Source organism: Pungitius pungitius, chromosome 7, assembly GCF_949316345.1.
Source record: "Pungitius pungitius chromosome 7, fPunPun2.1, whole genome shotgun sequence".
Classification (NCBI taxonomy): domain Eukaryota; kingdom Metazoa; phylum Chordata; class Actinopteri; order Perciformes; family Gasterosteidae; genus Pungitius; species Pungitius pungitius.
This window is the reverse complement of record NC_084906.1, coordinates 2,223,999-2,246,508: the sequence shown is the minus strand read 5'-3', so window position 1 is coordinate 2,246,508 and position 22,510 is coordinate 2,223,999. Positions and strand designations below refer to the sequence as shown.

Here is a 22,510-nt window from a genome sequence, read left to right as displayed (position 1 = left end):
AATAAAAGCTTCCAGTCGTACAGAGCAGACAGAGCAGAGGCCACATTGTTGTATTTACACCATTGCTATGCACATAGTGAGGAGGGAACCTAAACGCCTGTTTGGTCACATCACCTCATGTGATGTCAGAGGAAAACACCAGAAAGCTGAGGTAAAGTGCTGGTTCGTACAGTCCTGTGATTTCTCGAGCAGACGACCACTGTGATTGTAGAAGAAGAAGAAGGATCGGCCATGTTAGGAAAGGTGGTTTGATCACAGGTTGCCAAGTAGTCGGGCAAACGGCCGACGGGGGGGGGGGGCAAATCTGGCCTCGCTGATGTCAAACATGCAGTCAAGGTCAAAGGTTTAAACTGAGTAACAAAAGGATGAATCGGTTATTAGGCAAGAATGAGCTAGCTGGGACCAGTAATCCAAAGGATGACAAACCTTCTGTCTCAGTCATCTGGATTGTTTACTTCCTCAGAATCTGACCCAACATTTTATTCACCAGCCAAAATTCCGAGAAACCAAACCGAATGAGTAGCGTAAACATGCTGCAGTTACCGTCAAAGCTTTTAGGTAAGCGTGTGACTAGAATACCTGCAGTGAGGATGTAACGTAAGAGGAGGAAAGTTGGTGGGGGGGATCACTGTAGTACCTACTGAACTGGCAACTGAGCGTATCCTACCATGACAGGAATTTGTGCATAAGAAAAGGACAGTTGTCTTTTCATGTGTGCACATACAGGCCTTTATCTGGGAAGTGCATGGCAGTCTACCTGGATGACCTCATGGCTCGGCTCTCCACAAATGAGGAGAAGCAGAAGCATTGAGCGCGCCGAAAAGGGCTGTGCGCAGGCTGAGGTCATAGTGAGATATGGGCTTGTGGAAACACTGATGCTCTCGCTAACATGGCGGGCCTCGGAAACTAGTCCCGCGGGACCCCCAAAAACAGCCAGGTGAAATCACACTGGGCGGTCAGACAGGAGAGCAGAGCAGCCACAGTTCAGCCAAAAGAACATACCTGCTCTTCCCTCAGCTCAGGAGGGAGGACACGGTGGTAAAATGTGTTTTGTCCCCCCCCCCCTTTCCATCCAGGGAATCCGTATGTTATTGTTATCATGCTTTTGCTTCCACTCAATAAATATGTGAACGACGGATGACCTAGAACATGAGGACAGGAAGATGCTTTTTTTTTAGTTAATGTTGTTAGTTCAGGCTATTTTCCACAAAAGGACATTATTTTATGGTTCATTAAATGATAAAATAGCAACCTTTTTGAGGGAGACATGGTTTTTATTGTATGGGGTACTGGTAAACACTGTGCCTTAAAGAAATCCACTGAATGCCCACAAACCTTTTTTTCAATTTTGAGGTTTATAGATGTCTGCTTTAATCTGCCCCGTATCATTTTATTCCCAAAGATTGGAAATACTGATGGTTTATTTCCATTTAATGATGTAGTTTACTATGTCGTCCCACTGTTGGTTGAGCATCAGCAGATGTTTTAATGTACTTTTTGTTCTTGTGGTTGTTCCAGACCGAGACGATGAAAACCGCTCTGAAGGATTTGAATCTGAACATTGTGGAAATGACTGACGAGAACGCCACACTGGATGGAGGAGATGTGCTTTTTACAGGTATTTTTTATCCTAGGTTTCTGTTAGTTCATACAAGGTATATCACATAGTTGAAGGAAATAGTAGTGCCGCAATAACATCCAAGCATACTACGCTTTCAGGAAGGGAGTTGTGTGTCCGGGGGTGTTTGTAATCTACAATCCGACCGTAATATATATATATATATTTTGTTTTTTGAGCCTTTATAGAGAACTCAAAAATGAATCATAGACCAAAAATCAAGGATAACACTTCCTTTTGAGAGTTAACTACTAACTTCTAAAAAAGAAGGTATTGCTGATTGCTTCATCTTAATCAGAGACATATTTTAATGCAGCAACAAAATACACGCGCATGTTTCTGATTAAAACAGGAATCCTCACCTGTTATTTTGAATCAAGGGACACGATTCAATTTACAACTATGACTGTTTTTTAAAACATGGTGACGGGCAAACATTCCTCTGAGGGAACCGCACTGACCTGCTTCCTCAGCAAACTAAGCAGACCTTAATTCTGTAGCAAACACTTGTAGACTACTTATGGTCAAATAGAATAAGCAGGACTGCAGGCTCTCACCACGGGCCTCTTCTCCCTCTGGCATTAGATGATAGAATATGGTACGGGCAGAAAGTCGTGGGCACAGTCCTATGGTGAGTGAAATGTGGGTCAGACCCTTCTGCGCTGCGCAGCTAGGCCACAGGGAAAAAGCACAGTGCACTTAATTGGGTTCCTAGACGCCGGCTCTGTGTGCTGGTTCCTTCCAGCTGAAATGGGTTTCACATGGCGTGGCTGGAAACATTTCCTGTTGGCAGGGCCCCGGTTAACGGCTCATTTTGTTAAGTCTCGGCAGCGATGTAGAGAGCCCAGTGAGCTGCTGCAGCCCTGCCAGGCTTCCTTATTGCCCGCTCAAGCCCAAAGCCTTGCATTGTTGTGAGGTCTCTTGTGTACGCATCCGTTCATTTGTGGTGAGCGGCAGCATTCAATTGTCGCAGCGGGCATAGAGACGATTGTATGGAATTAGGTAAGGTGAATTGAATTTATAGTTAACCCTTAAACAATTTCAATTACTTTCAGGTCGAGAGTTCTTTGTGGGCCTTTCCAAACGGACCAATCAGAGAGGAGCAGAGATTCTAGCAGATGCCTTTCAGGTGAGTTTAAATGTTGCAGTGGTGTAAAATTTGATAAAAGACTGAAGCCGTTCATTGTTCTGCAAAAACACACTAGCAGACCAACCCGTGTGACTCACAATAGCAATAACACACACAAAACCATAGCTTTAGACAGATGTCCCTTGTTATGATGCTACACTACTCTCTCCTCTCTTAACAAAAATACCCTCCAGTGTACCAGATTGGCTACTACTTCCCCCCCGGCTTTTGTAGTATAAGCAAAAAACTACAGCGCTCCATTTAATGTTTTTATGTCTTCAGTAGGAACAAACAAGCTTGAAGCGGAGTGCCACAGACAGGAAGGAGAAGTCAAAGTATTGAAAGACGCTTTGTTGGTTTTGGGGTTCTCACAAGGTTTTTCTTAAAGTAAAAGGCAACAGTAAGTGTTTAAGCCAGGTCCGTCTCCTAGGTTGCGTTCATTGATTTAGTATTTATTCATTTTTTTTTTTGACCACCTTGAGAGAAATTCCTGTGCGGCGTTACCTGACCTCGATATGGGGAAAGCTGACAACAACGCACACATCCAAAGAAAATGTTCTGCGAAATAACCCAAACATCACTGCAACAACAGATTCAGGCAAACTGGAAGAATTTAGGCCTGCAGCCTGGAAACCGGCTCATGGTGTGGGTCACAAACACAGACCGATTCTATCTAGGTTACTGTTATTGTTTCATTTTCATACTACAGATTTATGCGTTTTGCTTTAGGATTTTGCGCTGAGGGAGGAAACCCGAAGTACTCACAAGTTCAGAGGTGGGTCGCGGCGTTAAGAGGTCACGGCGTTAAGAGTTCACCACGTTACGGTGACCTAAGTGGGCTCATTGCTGCGCTTCCTTTTCCTCGTCTGTATCTGATTTGAATTCCTCTTCATGGATTCCTGTGTTTTCGGCTACCTTTGATAAAACAGCACTTAATGATCCGTCACTTGCAAATGACACTAGGAAAAATCACTTGAGCGTCCATTATTGTTTTTTCCGTTTTTTATCAGATTGATTCCTCCTGTAATGTTCCCCCCTATCATTATCAAATTAGGGGTCACTTTGTTGCCAGGTTTGTTTATCACTCAACAACTGCGCACAGATGTGGAGGCTCTTTTCTTCATGGTCCTTGGAGAGGTTAAAGCAGATGGGGCTCTTGATTAAATGAGTGTGGTGAGAATAATATAGAAGTCAAAGCAGTTGTTTTCATCTTTACGTAAATGTGGGGACTCCAAATTTGACAATTAAACAAGAATATGAACACTTTTATGGACGTTAACAACAAAGCTCAGTCTTTTTCTGGGTTCAAGTACAGATGAAAAGCAACAGTCCCTCAACATTAGCTCAGTTTCTAAGAAAAGTATGACTTTAATTTTGAACTACAACTTTTTGTTCATGGATAAGGGGTTAAGAAAGTTCAGATTGCATAATTCCCCTTTGTATCTTCTGAACAAGTGCCAAGGAAAGATTTATTGGATTTATTTCAATTTTTGGCAAGAAGATTCTTTTCGGTTCATTCACAAAACTTACTTCAGTGAATCATGGCGCTTAAATTTGAGTTATTGATGCACTACAAACATTGACTTGAAGTTTTGTATATACTCGAATGGAAAATATCACACAAGAGTATAACTATGTACAATGTACACACTACTTCCAATACCTCATAGCCATAAGAAACTATTCAAAGCATATCGTGTGATTAAGATAACACATGAATGTCAGTTCTTTGGGAGAAATATGCTCGTATAAATGAATGAACGTACATTCAGGAAGGAACGTTTTGGGGGGGGGCGTTTAAGTTTTGCCTAATTCAAATTAGACTTTGGTGTCACATTAAGGTTTACAAATCTCTGTAGGGCTCAACTCCGGCTTTTTGTCACAAACGCTCAATCAATCATGTTGAAAGTGGGAAATGATTGCAGTCACAATTAAAATAAGGTCCACAAAGTCTTTTATTCTCTTTCTGAGAAGTTAAGAGATTTAGAGGTGACCAGGTTTTCTTTGTTGGTGTCTTACTGTGAGCATCAGGAACATAAATGAGACTTCTATATTTTTCTTTTTTCATTCTTGGCTTTCTCAGTTTTATAGTTGGAAGTGAAACAAAGTGGGAGAATAGGGTTCTTCCATATGTTTGTCTTGTTTAAAAGGGGGGGAAACCATTTTGTTGCTGCTCCAGCATCAAGGATTAGTATATACACTAAAATAAGAAATTGTTGTTCCTAGACCCCAAAACCAGGGGAAACGCCACACTGGAAAATACCACAGTTGCCCTCTGTGATTAAACGTTGCTTACAGTACTTAATCGCCTGAATATTAAATGTTATGGAGAATGTTTTAAAGATTTTAAAGCGTCCCAAATGAAACATTTGAGGTGTTGAATCTAATGATATTGACTTCTATACTCTATACTTCTACATTTGGTATGAAACATCCTGCAGCACAAATTGCTCTGTCTAATAACCATATGAGCCTTGGGCCCAGAAATATCATCTCCCGGACACTCGTGCTGTTGCTGCCCCTGAGATGACCGCTATTTCATAAAAAAAAAAAAGCCACTCTAGACCCAGTTTAATACTGCAAAAACACCACAGTGCTCTTTTATTAAAAACATATATTGCATTCCACGTACACTGAGTGGGGTGGCGGTGCTTTGTGTTTTGCGGATTGTGAAGCCTTGTCCCAAACAAAAGAAGATTTGCACGTTCTTACACCCAATCTGATCCAATCCTGCCTTCAAGAAGATGATCTCATTTGGACGAAACTATATGTATATTTATGCTTTAAGCTATGACATTGTCTTTTTGTTTTTGTCATCTACGAGCTTACATTATTTCAGCCGATGAGGAGGCAGGCTCTTAATGTTTGACACCACAAACCCAAAGTGACTCCCGCTGCTTGACTGCAGGCAGAGTTACTTGTGTTCTTCCTTCATATTTGCGTTGTGCTTCAGCTAATCGATTGTGTTGTGTTTGGCAGGACTACGCTGTGTCCACCGTGCCTGTGCTGGAAGGGCTGCACCTGAAAAGCTTCTGCAGTATGGGCGGACCAGGCCTCATTGTCATTGGCTCCAGTGAACCGGCGCAGAAAGCCCTCAAAGTATGGAGTGTGTGTATGTGTTGTGTGTGTGTGCAGTAACCCCATCCTCCCTTTTCTATACCTTGCCCAGATGTGGTCATAGAAACCACTTAATCAATGTAGTGGCATTGTTTTTATATAATTTTTTTTTTGCTCGTCTCTTGGCTTGATGTGGTTGGCATTAACAGCCCTGTTTTTTCTCCTTAGAAAGTATTCAGCAAGAATAACAGTACAAGACAGGACATTTCATGTGTTGACTCAGAGCAGACTTCCTTACATTGAGACCACCTGTCACCTTAATCCTTCGTCATTAATTCAGATTCTCAGCAAAGCTAAGGGGGTAGCCCCTGGCGCTCACTCAGCTCCATCCCACAATAGTCCTAAAAAAATAAAATAAACCATGGGGATGCTCGACAACTCAACACACACAAGAGGCAGTTCACACCCTGACAGAGACAATTAAGAGAGTAACTCATCCCAGCCCATCAATCTGAATCAATTAGCAATTATCCCTAAAACACAAGACTGTATGTGAACCTTTTCTCTGCACAAGTCACTAAAATACAGTTCAATAATACAATATGTAATGTGTTAACACACACACACACACACACACACACACACACACACACACACACACACACACACACGTACATCTTGGCCCTGACGAATTCTCTCTGCCAGGCCTTTTTATTTGCCTACTAGTGTGATATCTCCCCCTACTGGCCCAACTCTACACTGTTGGGTTACTTTAATTCAAGAAAAAGCCATAATAGCATCTCATGGTGCAATAAACCAGACCATCGGACAGCACATCCTAATGAGGCAAAGCGCTTGAGACCAGCGTGAGGTCAGGCTTTCTATAGCTGAAACACACACAGTTCAGAATCTGTACATACATTTTTATTTTTTTTATTCCATCATTGACTCTCTACTGGAGCAAGGAGTGGCAAAGAGCAGTGAGACTTAATGAGAGGCTGCCTGCTTTCTAATTACAGCTTGCGTCACCTTCTTTTGCTCTAATTAGATACTATTTTAGAGGACTTTTAATGACTTGTTCTCATTGTGGGGTTAGTGGGATGTTGTAAATGCTGTTTTAATAAAATAAAAGTGCTGGTTTTGGATGCGTATGCAACTCTTGGACAAGTTGTCAATGAGACAGCTTGTCCATGTGCACTTGGACAAAGACACTTTGCACACATTAAAGTTGGAGCCCGACTAATTTTGTCTGTCTTTAGGGACAATTCAGACAAGAGAGGAGACCCTGGGCTGTTGGCAGTGTGGGTTTAGAGTTCTTTTTATCTATATCCCTGTGGTTATTAAGTAAGTTACTCTTGTGTCTATATCTGGGATGTTTGCTGTAGGCGAAGTGTAGTCCCCTGTCTGAGTTTAGCTCCCCCATGGGTGAGAGTACACATTTACCGGATGGATTTCGTCATCCATCCCCTGCGGTCACTGGCGGGCTTGAGGTATGAGGTCATCATCCTGAAATATCTGCAGCAACTGCTTCTTGTTCCCTCGCACACTTTTACCTCATTGTATTGGCATCCCGTTCACTGATCCGTGAGGTCATTGCTGGTCAGGGTTAGATCCTCACCAATCATTCATCTACATATTATGGTTATCATAGTGAAGTTCAGGATGAGTTGAGTTTGAAAAAAAAAAAAACATATCCTGCTTACAAACATTATAAAGACACACAACTGAAGCAAACTTGACTACATGTGAGCAGAAGCTTCTGGTAGTCTAATCTAATCTAATCTAAGAGTTGCTTAAAAACCCAACAATAACATGCCTGCCTTCAATTTGTATTCATTCATGAACCCAGATGTTTCAATAAGTTTAAATTACCTCCGAGGCATTAAAAATAGATGAGTTGTTGCCCACACTGACATTGAACTGAGAACCGACTTGTTTCTTCACTTTGTTTTTCTGAGCGGATCAGAACAAAGCGCAGTGAAATTCTGCCGCTTCACTCGGTTTTCACTGAGTGAAGCGGGAACTGTGATCTTTGTCGGAGTCCACATTTATTGTCCCCTCTACCGCTCCTAATCCCCCCCCCCCTGTGTGTGAGAGGCCGTGTTGGCGGTCACACACATGGACCGTGTTTTCGTTCAGGGCCGCTGCGATCACCTAACACGCCCACCAGTGACATGGGAATGTGTCCGGTCTGGTTACACGCGTGCAGACGTACATTATGTGCACGCACTTGCTGGGCTCCACCCTGCTGCCTTGCACTTGGAAATGGCTTATGTCAGCTCCCAGATAGTTTACTTTGTCATCTGCAGGGACTGTTCTTTTCTACTGTTACATCATAGCTATCAAAGCTGTGCTGGCGTACAACACGATTTCCCGCCTATGCCTTTTTCTTTTTACATCGTTGGGGCAACATTTGTGTGTTGGCTTTATATTGAGAGAGAGAGATTAAGAGACGACCCAAGTTGTGGAAGAACTTATTCCTTGGTTTGTTTTTAACGATTAACTATTCTAATCCCATTTAATTATTCTTAAATTTCTTTGAGCCAAGCAGTGATGCCGCTGCCAGAAACATCACGTCTGTGCCTTCCTGTTTGCTGGCTGATTGAAGAAAGCTCTGCCATATTAGTTATATTACTACTGCACATTTGATATTGGGTTGGATCAGTAGGCATCATTTACATGGCGCATAATTCCTTTCATTATCAAATTGTAAGTAGCATCATGCTCCTCCCATCCAGACCAATGATTTAAAAAAAACAATCCATCTACTTGGGAAAAGGAATATCGAGGGATGTCCCAAAAAACATCTGGTGCAAACAAACAAGAGCACAAATCATTGAAGCTCGCCCTCTTTAAAAAGACGAGGATATTTGAATGGCAAAATACACAAATAACTGCAAAATATTCCACATTTCTATACAACTAACAAAGAAAAAAGGCTTTTTCTGTCGCGGCAAACACCGTCCTGATCTCCCCAGTTGCAACAGAGCCAGAGGGTCAGTCATTGGCCACAAAGCCCATTGTGCTCACAAATCTCACGTTTTCCTCCCATGTTTGAGTTTGTGTCGTCTCAGTCGCTTAGAGACACTCCGCCAAATCTATGTGCCTCATGCGAGACGTCATGCATTTCGTATTTTGGATTTGTTGTCATCCCGTAGGTAGCATTTGTATCTGATAGTTTTACCAGTGACGGTTTTTGCCTGAAAATCATCCGCATACCGCCAAATGATCCTGCCTTTGATGACAAAAGGAGGAGCATTAAAAATGCATACGGGATGTCTGTATCTGGTACAAAAATCTTACTTCTCATAATTCCTTTTCTGAATGTTGATGCTTGGAATTCTTTTCTTTTTTTCCACCTCCCCTTCTCGTCTCGGAGGTATCCGTCCGCAGATGTTCTACTCATAAACATTAAGAGGCACCTGTCTCTCCTCTGGTCATAACATCCTCAACCATGACTTCCACTTGGCAGCGTGGGCGTCTTCTCAGCCTCGCTCCCCCCCCCCACTCCGTTGCACTTTCAACTCTTTCAGATTACATAAATATGTGACATCTGCCGAGAAAGAATGTCCGTCTGCTGCTGTGTTCTCCATTTAGGCCCCCCGGGCCCCGACAGTGAGTTTGGCCAGCAGGAAGATGCGGTGCTGCTTTTGGTGTCGTGGCCTTGCTTTACACTCAGAGTGCCTGATAAGTCGTTTATTTCAATGTCTATTTCCGGTCTGTCTCCCGTCCGTGTGTGTGTAGATCATGCAGCAAATGAGTGACCATCGCTATGACAAACTGACGGTGCCGGATGACCTCGCTGCCAACTGCATCTACATGAATCTACCGAACAAGGGACATGTGCTCCTGCACCCGACCGCAGAGCAGTATCCAGAAAGTGCAAAGGTAACGCTCGGCTTATTTCACATGCAAGCGCGCACAGTAACGCGGTCTGATGCGCACGACGGCATTCTCTTACAGTCCTAAAGGTGTGAGGATTACTATAGATGCCCAAAATGTATCTTCAAAAGAATGAAGCACCAATTCCTGATGGGAGTGAAATGACCTCCTCTTATGAACTGTTTGTGTCACTTGTGTTACTTGTTGAACTGTAAGGTACTTCATGCTGGTTCAGGATGCCTGAGGTATCAACCTTCTGTCATGGATCAGCCAAAGTAAAAAAAAACATATATATGTATTAATTATTATTGGTGGGGTAATGTATGTGTTTCCTAGTGCGCTGTAGCAAAGGGTGAAGTACTTGTGGTGTGATACAGGTGGGCGCTAACCGCGATATTCCCACTGCTGATGTTTGGAGTTTAACAACTGCTGCAACGGAATGTGAACGCTGAGTCGGAGATTCATCTTTGATTTCTTCCAGCAACTGTAATACTGCACGTACTGCAGAATACATAATTAGGCGCCCTCCCATCTCCTTATGGGAAACTCCCTCTTTGCCCTTGACGCTCCCGTGAATGCATGTGCATGACAAGGAAAAGCGCAATTTCCCATTTTCAGTTCCCGCGACAAGCAGTCTGTGCTTTCACCTCAGTGCGGCTTGTTTACCTCGCGCACGTTGCAAAACACATAGGCCTGAAGTGGGCGCTCAAGCGCTACTACATGAGCCTCGGTGTGACTCACTTGCAAATTCCCTCAGGACGCCTGCAATTTGTTTTCCACTGTAGTTGATCGTGAGTGTCATATTATTGTCTCTCTTTGCCTTTGGGGGTCACTCCTCATCACAACAAGGGTAAAGGATTCTCACAGGATCCAAACCAGCACCCTGCAATCTGCAGAGGCAGTTCTCAGACCTCACAATGTACTCTGTGGTTAAAACCCCTACCTCCCCCATCTATTTTTAGAGGGAAGAATTCAGAAATGATACGTCTTTGGACGTAAATCGGCAGCAGTGGCGAGCTTTTTTCCAAGAAAGATTAACTGAGGGAATTCAACTTGAGCAGAAGGAAAATCTATTTGTGTATCTCATGTCGCTTGCTTTGGAAAATCCATTGGAAGAACCATTTTGAGAAATCTTTGAGGAATGCATGTTAGTTCCATGATCCTGTTTCCTTTTTAATGTTCAAACCCACCAGGAATGGTGTAAAAATAAGCACTGAGAGTTGCCTATCATGCCTTGCTGTACAGTATGTACCAAAGGAAATGTGACTACGGGGTCACTCTGCAAGACTTCTGCTGCTTTCTAACTCAAATCTTTGTCCCTGGCTATTTTTACTTGTCTTGTGAAGTTACATAAGAGTTCCGCAATAACTTTTAATAACTTAAAATATGGCAGCTTTACGGACCCAATGCATAAATATCACCTGTAGAGAACTATTCAGAAAACAACATGTAAATATGCCATAAGCATAATTTCAATGACAAAGTAACATGTAAAGGGGGTTTCTACCGCTCGTAATTAGCTAATGCAAAATGTTTTAGTTTTTAAAAGGAGAGGGTCATGTGACACAAAACCCTGGCCAACCAAAAACGCCAAAGCCTGTGGTGAGGAAATACAACCCTGCATGCCTTAAATTTGTATTCATAATGCCAGGAAGGGATTTATTTTTACCAATTACAGCTGACAGTGGCATTATGTATATTTACAGCCAAGTTTATATTTTCTTATTTAATTTCTTTCTCATTTAGTCAGAAAGGTTGTCTGTGGAAATCTTTAAGATGATCTATATTCCGGCTTAATCTTTGCAGCTTCACAGCTTTTATTTAGGTTGGTGTACTGAGAGCAGTACAAAAATGGGTGATGTCTGATTGACTATGGTGGTAAATCTTTTTTTTTTTTTATGTGATCCCTTCATCTAGTGCTCAAGCTAAACATCAACTGTTATCCAATACTGACGTTTGGAATAAAGCATTGATATGAAAACTGTATAGAACGTGTTCAGAAAAGGTACAAAAGAGTCAAGAGTTAGAAAGCACACAGGAGTGGTGACTTTAAACATGTAGTTTAGATCACCAGGAGCTTCGTCAGCCATATTGCATCACGAGATGAGAATTTGTCGAGCTGGTCCCTCTGGCTGTGCCTCAAGGCGTCGCTCAGTATCACAGCAGTGTTGAAATGAGAGTTTAAAGAGGAAAAAATACACCGGTTTGGAAGTCTTGTAGGAAAACACTGGTTTTCTTCTGGAAAAAGTCCACAGGGTGACGCACTACTTTACGAGGGTCGTTTTGAGGATGTCGTAATAGTTCTCACTCCCATCTTATTTTATATATATATTGTGTCTCCCTTTGGGCAGGGTGTTCACATGACGTTACTCATGAAGTTGTCAGATGGCGTAAACAAACTTCCGAGTGGCATAAGTTCTGCCTTTTCATATAACCACCGCCAACTGAGCGCTACGTCAGTCTTCTCCTAAAGAAGTTAGTTTCAGTGCCACTCAATGATGCCCGAAACACCGGCCCACAGGTGCTGTGTCCGGGGGGCAGAGGATCACAGCTGATGCGCTGACGGTGTCTATAGCATATTGCACTGTAGCAAATTCTCGATTCCCAACTGTATCACAGCATTCCAGCGACCGGCGATCTGTTGAATTTCAGCGGACATCATTTCATTTGAACCTTTTGGTTGGAATGATCTACGGGTGCAGGATGACGGGAGGTTTTTTCCGCTGATGGTCATGTCTGTGTGTGTCCCGCAGGTGTTTGAGAAGCTGAAGGACTACATGCTGATCCCTGTGTGCAACATGCAGAAGGTCAAAGTGGACGGGGCCCTCACATGCTGCTCCATACTCATCAATAAGAAGGCCAACATCTGATTTTGGGGGTCTCTCAACCTATGGTAACCTAGACAGAGCGTATTCATTCAACACGGATCCAGGGGTTTATCAAGACTATAGTGTGATTGAGAGGAAGGATGGTGAAGTTATTTGGGGCTACAGCAAAAATATAAATCGTCACATGGGGGATAAATCTGGTCTCCCTTTTCCCTCCAAACGCTGAAATTTCATTTAATTTACTTGAAGTAGATCAGTTGAGGTAAAACCCACCTAGCTTTGTGTTAATGTCGTCTCTATAATAAAAAGAAATGAGAAATTATGGTCAAATTAGTCTAATTTTGTTCTTGACTTGAATGAACTAACATTTTCTTTCAAAAACTGAATACAAGTCATAATGGGGCATGAAATATTTTTGTTTTGACATTAGCTACTCTAATTAGTCCTAAAACTACTTATTGGTTGACCATAAACCAAGTTGTGGTTGTTTAACAGTATTTTGGAGCAAGAGAATAAGAAAGGAAAAATAATTCTGCTACTTCTGTAATATGCTAACCAAAAATATGTGAGAAATATTGCTGCTTCTTTACTAATGGTGCTGAATAAATTTCTCGAATCTACATTATTTCAAAACTATACACTTGCAATTCTGTATTTTATATAAATGCATGACCCCAATTTAACTCATTTTTTTTCATCTCTTTTTTTGAAAGTACAGTTCATGAAAAGCTTACAGGAGATATGAGGAGTAGGTATGTTTGCAGTGCTATGATTCATTATTATTGATGTGAAACTGCCATTGAGACCGTGTGTGCTCTTACTTTCCATGACTTTCACTTGGTATTCATTGGTTCTGATTGTACGGGAGCTTCAGTAGCCTTTTGCTTTTACTCCTCAAGGACCATCTGTTTTCATTTTGTGAATTAATGTGGCGTCCCCCCCTGGTGAGCCCTCATTTAGATTCATATATGGACGCATGCATTGATCTGTGCTGACCCTACAGTGGATAGATACAAGCTGCACCTGTGGGAAATGGTATAAGATCAACTAATCTTTGTTTCACTACAACACCCCTGCTCTCCTTGATGCGCAACTTGTATTGTTGTTGTGATTGCAACAATACTTGGCGTGCAGAACAAGCCAGCCACTGTGTGGGTTCACAGCGGTGGTTGCAAACAGGAGTTTAACTGATGTTAACTGTGCTCTGTTTTGGTGGCCCTATCTCTGTTTTTGCAGAATTCACGTTTGAGGCCTGCAGATATAGAGTATAGATAGACAGTAGAATGAAGTATGTAACTACAAACTGTCCATGCGCTGTGGACACGTTGACATGTTGAAGCACATCATATGTGAAAAGCATGTTTTTTCTCAGCGGGATTGTAAATGACAGTTGATAAAATGACATCAGGAGTTGATTCAATCCCCCTTTTTGTAGACGTTTGCATATGGGCAAGTGGGCAGTGACCGAACATGGAAAGAATTCCTGTTGGGAGGAGAAGCTTGTACACCAGTAAACACGGACTCTTTTCAACTCTTTCTTTCTTTCTGTTCCGCTCTCCACACTGCAGCTCTCCCCCACACACTCTCCTATTGCCTCATAGACAATCCCTGCTAATTTATGGCTATGATATCACACCGTCTGGCAAACGCACTAAATGTAATGGGCCTGCCGTTTAAAGTGTGGCACTGGTAATATATTTTACAGAAATGAAATGCGGGATTATAGCAGAGAGGCAGAGCATCCAGTACTGGTTTGAAGCAGACTGGACCAGTCGCACAGTCTGATCAATACACTGTCGATCATTGGATTTCATCAACGTTGTCGCCCCCTTTCCCCAATGCTCCAAATGGCCCATTGGTTGTACAGCTCTGGGGCGCCATAAGCTTTTCACTGAAGTCGATTCAAAGCATTGATTGCATTTTGGGCTTTTGATCTGTGAGTAACTGCTCTTGAAAATATTTGAGGGTTTAGTGCTTCTATTAATCCCCTCACTCATCGCAGCTGTCATGATGTTGTGATTGACCTTATTACAACAATCTTTTTTTTCTATTTTATATCAATTAGGAGTAATAATTATTTGAGCGATCTTAAATTTAGCCCCATGTCTAGTTGTGTAATAAATGTACATTTAGTATTCAACTGCGTTGTGATTATTTTCAAATGTTCAGATTATCCCCCGTTGCGGATGTTAACTTTTATTTCATGGTAATGAATTTCATCCACAGCTTTTCAGATATATTATTTTAGATTTTGAGTAGCACAATTGTCTCAGAAAGAATTCACCATGGCAACAGATACGTGACCCGTGTCCCGTTGAGTTCTGCTGCCACCTAGTGGCACCCAAATGTAAATGGGGAATAATGCATTTGGTGGATGGCTGAAAAAAAGGCTGCTGTCCCACTTCGAAGTGTCCCAGAGCAAGACACCCAACCCCCAACCGCTCCCACTGTGTGGGACGGGTTAAATGCAGAGGATCATTAAGATGCTTTCGTTCTTCTTCTGCATTGTGATGAAGGTGCAAATTATTCACAAATAATGCAACTGGAAGACAAAACTTTTCATTGTTTATTGAAAGAAAATGTAAACCTGTATATAGCACTAAAAAGCTAAGAAATTATTTAATTCTGCAGGACTGATAACTGGTGAAATGGTGCCAATCTCCCATGGCACCTTCACCTTTATTTTCACATATATACACATTTAGCATTATGGCATCCTCTCAAATCTCATTGAAGTTGTTTGGTCCAAGGTACTGTAAACTAACTCTAGGATACCACTTGTTAACAGTTCTTAAGACATGTCTTCTTGTAACATCGCCAAACATCTCGTCATCTCTGGTTTCCTCTTGTGGACGTAAATCGGCAGCAGCGTTGATGCAGTGTTTGCTCTGATGTAAATATCATTACTAATATAGAAGTAATATTACAGTATAGGAGGCCTTATCCTCATAGAAATGTTATTGTCTTAAATGTTGCTTTGTCCACCTTACATAGAGACTAATGGTGGGAGAGAGTATCCTAAGATTAAAATGAATCCTCATTTTACTGTAACAACACGGTAAAGCTTCTGCGGCTTTTATTCTGTACATTTAGCTGCAGGGGAAATTGGTATAGAGGTTGCCTGGCCCCCGTGCATCAAGGACCTTGCAGGTGAATGCGTCTGCAGGCCCAGGCGGAGGCAGGTAGGAGCGATTGAGTAGGTCCCTGCCGGCCGTGCAGGAGCTGTGACATATTTGGAAAAGGTCATCGCGCGCCTCGGGGCGTTCCTCCTCGTAGACGTACTGGTTTCCCGCTGGGCAAAGCACGACGCTGTCTTTGTTCAGAGTCACGTAGTCTGGGAAGGTCACGTGACTCCTGGGGCCTCCAGCCAGCGTTTCCTCGCTGCAGAGCGGCCTTCCTAATGTCGGGAGGAGCCTGGTGGATCCGCCGGGAGGTTTCCCAGATGGGGAATCCTCGTCTTCTGACATGATGACCACCAGAGAGGAAGTGCTTTCGTCAGAGATTTGCTTTGCCATCATCGGAGCATTCTGTGGTGCAAGCACACAGTATGGAATTTTTTAACAAGGTAGAACTCGAAAATTGAGTGTAAACATCAGTACATCAGCCTTTGATGAAGAAATGACTATTTGATGTCTGAATGAAATAGAAATAATTCTTAACAGCGTTTGTAGGTACGGTGCATCTTTCTGGCTTAATTGGCAAAAAAAAAAAACACTTCACCGTTGAAGTATTGGTAAATGTATTATGTTATTGATTTAAATACCCATTGCGCGCCATTGACCTCTGTCAGAAATCCTTGTAGGACTTTCTCAAGGTTGGGCACCGGTGGCCAAAAATACAGCTTGAGTTTCCTGTAAAAAAAAAAGACAAAAAAAATAATTAATCTTTAAACAATGTAAATAAAATGACTGTTCAAATGTGTTGGATCCTAAGAGTAGTTGGATAGAAAGTTTTATTTAATCAAATAAATGCGAGTGCTGCTACTACTTAATGGTGCCCATCGAAAAAGAACTTTAGGGACGCCATCACATACTTTACATGACTATTTGTGATTTGAATTGTTCTTACCCAAGGTGTGTGGAAAACACGGAGATGAGAATGATGGCAATAATCAGCATCAACGCAGCTACACAAAGCATGAGCAGTGCACCTGTAAAGGTTATTTAATGTAATCAATTAGTAACAAATGTCTGAGTTTCATAGGTCTAATAATCCTATATATATATATATATATATATATATATAACAATGGGGATTACTAAATGTTTGTTCTACACTGACTTTTGTCCGCCTCAGTGGGATCTCACCTGTATCAGCAGGGGTGTCGCCAGTAAGCACATCTGACCAGTCGCTCCAGAATCCAGAGTAAGTGGACCCGTTCGGTTTAGCTCTGAACTTAAAGCTGTAATCGCTACCTGCTGGAACCTCTAGGCATGTTCCTGTCTGAGGGCCCTTCAGGGACATCGTCTGGGGACACAAAGCATAAAAGGACACTGAACTCAATTTGCGGTCTTCATTTACCTTGAAATATGTATTTATGTACCCTTTAATGCATTATTTTGAATGCATACTTTTTTGTTTGCACAAACAATTGACTAATTTTCTCTTGGCGGGTTAAATTATTTTCCTGTATCCAGCTTGGTAATATAAGTAAAGTTTATAACTTTGAAATGTGTCACTTTAAGCAGTTGTATTGTAATACTCCTTTCTTTGGTGTCATCTAGTGGTTATATTGACCACACACAGCCTACCTTTTGTTATTGTTAGTGTACTATTGCACAAAGATGAAACCTAAAATGACAAAGCTGCAAAGGAAGTCTTACAATCCAGGCCTCAGCGGCTCTGAGCCGGTAGCTGGCTTCGTACCGCAGGTGAGCAGACAGAGACGCGAGAGGCGCTTCCCATTTCAAGCACAGCTTGTCTCTCTCCAATGCTGCCTTCAGATGGTGTGGTGGGGATGTTTTGACTAAACCCCCCCCCCCCCCCCAAAAAAAAGGCACACACAATTTATGAATAGACCACGCAAGGGAATCCGACTCAGTTGCAATCACATCAAAAGTACTCTTTAGATAACAAAATCAGGAGGAAGAAATAGAGTTAAAACACCCAGAAGAAAATCCCTCACCGCTGTTGCTGAGAGTGAACTGTTGACTATAGAAGGTTCTGCTGAGAGGAGCCGTGGTGCTGCTCAGCTTCACTCTCGTTCTTTTGAACTCTTCTCCACGAAAATGGCAAACTTCGGTCACATTCTCATCAGCCGGACACTCTGTCCATCGCGTCGACTCCAAAACGTCACTGTAATATAATAATATAATCGTAATCGAGTGCGAGTGTCGGTGGTGTGTTTTCAGCAGACAGAACCCAGAGAAGTGAACAGGCTGTCTTTACTGACGACCCCCCCCCCGCCTCAGGATGGACAACGATGTTAAAGGAACGGTGCAGAGAAGGTGATGGCAAACTAAATAGATTGCAACATTATTTCATGCTCAAACTAATGTGGTTTTCTAGCATGTACTATACAATTATCAATGATGGAAGGTAGTGAGTAATGGACCTTGTTCTGTATGAAGCTTTATACACATGCTCTTGACCATATCTGCTCCCATTCCAACGACAGGTGATCCTCTGCAGGTCCGCCGTGAAGCACGTTAGAGAAATATCATCTGAAAGAAGAAAAGACCGTTCTCTTTCAAGAGTGATGCGTCCGTGGCCGCGGCCCCAGGTGAGTGCTCCTCCGCTCGCTCACCTGCACTTTGGGGAACCATGGCTCGCACGGGCTGGGACCAGCTGCTCCAGTGTCCGGTATTCGGACTTAAAGCACATTTGATGGTCACCTGCACGTCAACCTCCTCCCCAGGTACCAGAGAGTCCAGAATCTTGCTGTCCTTTGTTTGTAGAAATCACAAAAGATTATATTAGAAATATTGTAAAACATACAAAATGATTCATTGAACTTTGTTTTGTAAATACCTATACAGACCTAGTTATGAAGCAACATTGATATATTGTGATTACATCAACAATTAATAGATTATATATTTAAAAAATATATATTAACCAAAAATCATTTTCAAAATAATTATAATATTCTCTGGTTTTCTTTTTTATTTGCTACTTCATAGGATTATGGTTTAATTAATGTTACTAAGATTAACAAACTAAGCTTTGTATTTAAACAATTGACAGGAGGTTTGAGAAAAGCAAAAACTCAGTGTTTCAAGTGCATTGACATTTTGTAATTGTATAATTAAGATTAATTTGTATATTCTTTAGATCCAGGGCTCCACAACATACTATACTATGGCTTTTTATGATATTCACATGAACTCATGCTGGCCACTAAAATAATACACAAACTGTCTTATTAAGCAGGACTTTGACTTTTTGTACCTCCACGCTCTGCTGTCCCAGCCCTTTGGATGAGTATTGAATCCTACTCGTTATATCTTCTTCACAGTATTTTGAGACATTGGTTCGCCATGACACCTGCAGCTGCCCTGGTTGGCCATTTTGGAGTAAAGACACACTGAAGGGTGGATCCAGGAGATCTGGAGAAGAAACATGACCGTTAAACGTGGGAGAATCAGCCAACGCTGCAGTAACAATCACGCCTCCTCCCTTGCGCCTCCTCTATGGGTCTAAGGTAGAAAAATATTCCTTATTGTTTTTTTTATTATTCATTCCCACGAGACTTCATTGGGTGGTACATTGATTTGAGGACCTCTTTGTTACACAGGGCACAAATGGTCTGTTGTGGTTGGGGCCCGTAATCTTGCAGAAATTGAGAGCTTGGTCTTTTTTTTAGAATTACTTTTATTATCAGTAATGCTAGAGAAGTATTGTCTATTTACAAAAGGGTCCGTTGACATCTCAGATCCAGAGAGCAGAATGGAGACGTGTACTATTAGGTATCCACGCCACCCGTTTCCCCTTTAATGTTCATGTTGGTCTCCATAATAACCATTTCATTGTAGTGAAACTCGTCATACTGGTATGAAAGTGCCTATAGCCACAGGTAATCTAAGCCTCGTGAAACTTTACAACCCTTAACTACAGAGTAGGTTTTATTTATGGCCTTTTCTTAGCAGTTTCCAGAACAATTACGCAAATACAGTCGTTATATCAGTTTTTCAAATCAAATCAGTGAGTGCATCATCTTGTGTTGATGGAAGAATAGTTGATATTTGTTTTTTCATCAATTCACAAGTAGTAACTTTAAATTTAAATCCAAACTTGGCAGCACATTTATGTAATTATTAGCTTTAGTATTGTATTGTTAGTATATTATCTGCAACAACATACATTCTTGAATATCCATCATAATGTTCGTAGAACACTTTCAAAATGTATTTTTAAATAATTGATTATTCAAATGATTTTTTTCTGATTGATATTGATAACTTAACACATCAGGCTAAGACATCTAACTGAAGGTTTGCATCTAGTTCATTTCCATAAGCTTTATTTTAGAGATAAAGATGAAAGTCTTACAGTGGTCCTCCACACACAGTGTGCGACTGTAGAGGCTGCTGTTGGTGCTTCGCTCCACCACTTCAACGTGTACGTCCACATACAAGAGAACATCGGACGCAGGAAATGAGCAGATGTGGAGTAAAGTCCCAACATCTGTTCTCTGGACCGACATTTCACATCTTTTCTTTTCGGGAAGGCTTGATTGGAATAAATGACACAAATAACTGACATGGTGGTAGATTGTAAGCAATAAATCAAACGCTCCTCTCACAATGGGAGGTGGAGTTGAAAATGTTTGACTTGCATGCAAAGTAACATAGAAAATTCAAAGAGGAGACATAAAATAACATCATTTTAAGTGAAAGATTAAACAAATATTTGGTTTGGTTAAATAAATTGAATGATAATATTTAATAGTAGCAATTTAAAGTTTAAAAAATTAAATTCAACCAGATATTATTAAATTATAAAAGACTCTTTGAGCAAAGAGAACTTTGCAAAAATATCAACAAACTGTTCCTCTGAGAACAGGACTCAGAAACAAATAAGATTCAATCTCATGTTGATCTACTGTGGGTTAACTTTAATTTACAAAATCCCAAACGTACCTGGAAAACTTGTAGAAAAAATCATAAGTTCTGTTGTTTGCATTCTCGAAGAAGCAGGTAAAATCCTGCTCTGTGCGGGTGAAACATTTGGGATCTTTCTCATCCTTTAAGAGCAAAACATCTGCTCCAGAAATGAGGAAAAAACAAAGATGTTTTAGGTAACACGATGTTAAACTGTGGCAACAAATGTTTGTTTGGAACCATTCATTGCCAGGATATTACTTTTTTACTTTACTTTCTACCCAGCATATATTTTCCAAGAACTGAACATCCCATGACTTGAAATAGCAACATATTTTGTGACATTTGTAGCTATGTGCCATATAGTTAACAGAGCAAAGCAACAGTAAATAAAAAGCCACAGCCATTAATTGGACTTAACATTGTTTTTGTATAGTTCAATTCTGCTATTAACCAATCTATTGTAAAAGTCCTACCTTCAGCTGAGAGATGACTGACAGGTCCATCCTGGTAAAGTATCCCAGCGACAAAGCCCACTTGTGTCCACGCGCTCATGACGAGGATCGCCCACCCGCGCTGAAAATTCATCGTGGATCGAGGTATTGTGTATCCTAAACCATAATGGCACCTAAACAAACAAAGCTCTCTTTCGTGTGTGTGTGTGTGTGTGTGTGTGTTGTCTTTTGTGTGTGGTTGGGGTTGATCAGACTAGAGGGCTTGGCTGGGCTTAAAGCAGGAAGTGTTTTTGTTAAAAGCTGAGTGGAAGAAAGCACCAAACCAGGCAGTTTAAAAAAAAAAAAACAGAGTAAACAGAAATGAGTGATTTCCTAGTTTCAAACATTCTGTATTGTACCCAATAACAAATAGGAGATTTAACTGCTGTTAGAGCCTAGTAAATGTTTCAGTCCATCACCTGCCTGAGTTTGCACATTGTTTCCTTGCTCTAAATACAGATAAACATTTAAAAGGACACCTTCAAAAACATCAAGTACCTGCAACATTAAACATCCGATGATCTAAAAACCTCACGAAACAAATGCTTGTATCACCTATTCCTAAATGAATTTTTCTTACAATTCAGTTCAATTTAACAAACAGATTGTTTAGGCGCATAGAATTCATTCAAGTTTATGTTATTTAGTGGTTGAATGACATGTTGCTATCAAAATGTCATGATTATCGTTTCTTGTTAAATATACATACACAATATAATATATAGACTGTTATCCATATATGAAACTCTCATGTGTGCTGAATGAACAGCCTGGTAACCTTTACTCTGCTCAACATAATTGGGTCTGAAACAGCAGACAAGATGGACACAGCAGCCACTACCTCCAGAGAAACATGAACATCCAACCCACCTCGGCCACTTCCCCTAACCCTTTGGCAAACACAATGCTTCTGCATCTACAATAAAGTAAAGAGGTCTCTAACCTTCTCAGCAGAGCAGAGGTTTACCCCGCAAAGCAGCACTGTCAACACCCCCCCATCACACTAGGAAACACTTTCCTTACCAGCTTTAATGCCGTTTCCCCCCCCACATCCCTGACCCCCACGCCACCCGCTCTCAGGGCCTAAACACCTTTAATATCTTACACCAAACTTCCCACTCGAAATTTCTATTTTTGGGGCCGGGGGGGTTAAGAATAGCTGTTGGAAGTAATTCGATTATTGTTTTGTTATGTTTGCCTTTTCCTCAAACTGAATAACCGAATGTGTGTAATTAGGTACAAAATGGGGTTCCACTAGTTCCGATAGAGCAACAGCTTTACACACAGTTGTGTCTTTGTGTTCGAGTCCTCAGGAAGCCGGGCCACCGAGACCACATTTGACAGACTGTTATGCGCCTGCGGTTGGTTTGTGAAGGAAACCCAGTGACAGATCAGCTCCGTGCAGCCGGGTATCAGTGTTCCTGAACTCTGAGAGGAGACTTTGGCCCCCCAGCAGCCTG

The 22,510-nt window shown here is 41.6% G+C and overlaps 2 protein-coding genes and 1 long non-coding RNA gene across 5 annotated transcripts in view; 2 read left to right on the top strand and 1 right to left on the bottom strand.

Annotated features, from left to right (window-relative positions):
• Positions 1–13,150, top strand: part of ddah1 (dimethylarginine dimethylaminohydrolase 1) — a 47,411-nt gene extending 34,261 nt beyond the window's left edge. For both annotated transcript variants that reach the window (XM_037469266.2, XM_037469267.2), the window contains exons 3-7: positions 1,519–1,618; positions 2,674–2,747; positions 5,727–5,846; positions 9,549–9,692; positions 12,440–13,150. In XM_037469266.2, the coding sequence (XP_037325163.1) occupies positions 1,519–1,618; positions 2,674–2,747; positions 5,727–5,846; positions 9,549–9,692; positions 12,440–12,556 (555 nt within the window). In that variant the 3' untranslated portion in view covers positions 12,557–13,150. The remainder of the gene's footprint in view (positions 1–1,518; positions 1,619–2,673; positions 2,748–5,726; positions 5,847–9,548; positions 9,693–12,439) is intronic.
• Positions 13,151–14,959: 1,809 nt separating this feature from the next.
• Positions 14,960–21,150, bottom strand: mpl (MPL proto-oncogene, thrombopoietin receptor). Its single transcript, XM_037469264.2, has 12 exons — positions 21,033–21,150; positions 20,596–20,716; positions 20,006–20,184; positions 18,905–19,062; positions 18,261–18,399; positions 18,069–18,177; positions 17,640–17,809; positions 17,338–17,480; positions 16,822–16,981; positions 16,583–16,664; positions 16,278–16,365; positions 14,960–16,041 (listed from the first exon to the last, which is right to left on the bottom strand). The coding sequence occupies exons 1-12, from the start codon at positions 21,142–21,144 to the stop codon at positions 15,604–15,606; spliced, it is 1,899 nt and encodes a 632-aa protein (XP_037325161.2). The 5' UTR covers positions 21,145–21,150; the 3' UTR covers positions 14,960–15,603.
• On the top strand, positions 17,791–21,091 carry LOC119216432 (uncharacterized). Of its 2 annotated transcripts, XR_005120127.2 has the most exons (4): positions 17,791–17,961; positions 18,132–18,236; positions 18,972–19,157; positions 21,027–21,091. It is a non-coding gene; the product is annotated as an uncharacterized LOC119216432 (long non-coding RNA). The 2 variants fall into 2 exon arrangements; XR_009956684.1 differs by lacking the exon at positions 21,027–21,091 and having other exon boundaries at positions 18,972–19,965.
• Positions 21,151–22,510: the final 1,360 nt, after the last annotated feature.

Coding starts and splice junctions, on each gene's coding strand:
- mpl (XM_037469264.2), bottom strand. CDS start 21,144: ATGAATTTTCAGCGCGGGTGGGCGATCCTCGTCATGAGCGCGTGGACA. Junction 20,717..21,032: donor CAGTCATCTCTCAGCTGAAG/GTAGGACTTTTA, acceptor TTTCTGGAGCAG/ATGTTTTGCTCTTAAAGGAT. Junction 18,400..18,904: donor TGGGACAGCAGAGCGTGGAG/GTACAAAAAGTC, acceptor CTACAAACAAAG/GACAGCAAGATTCTGGACTC.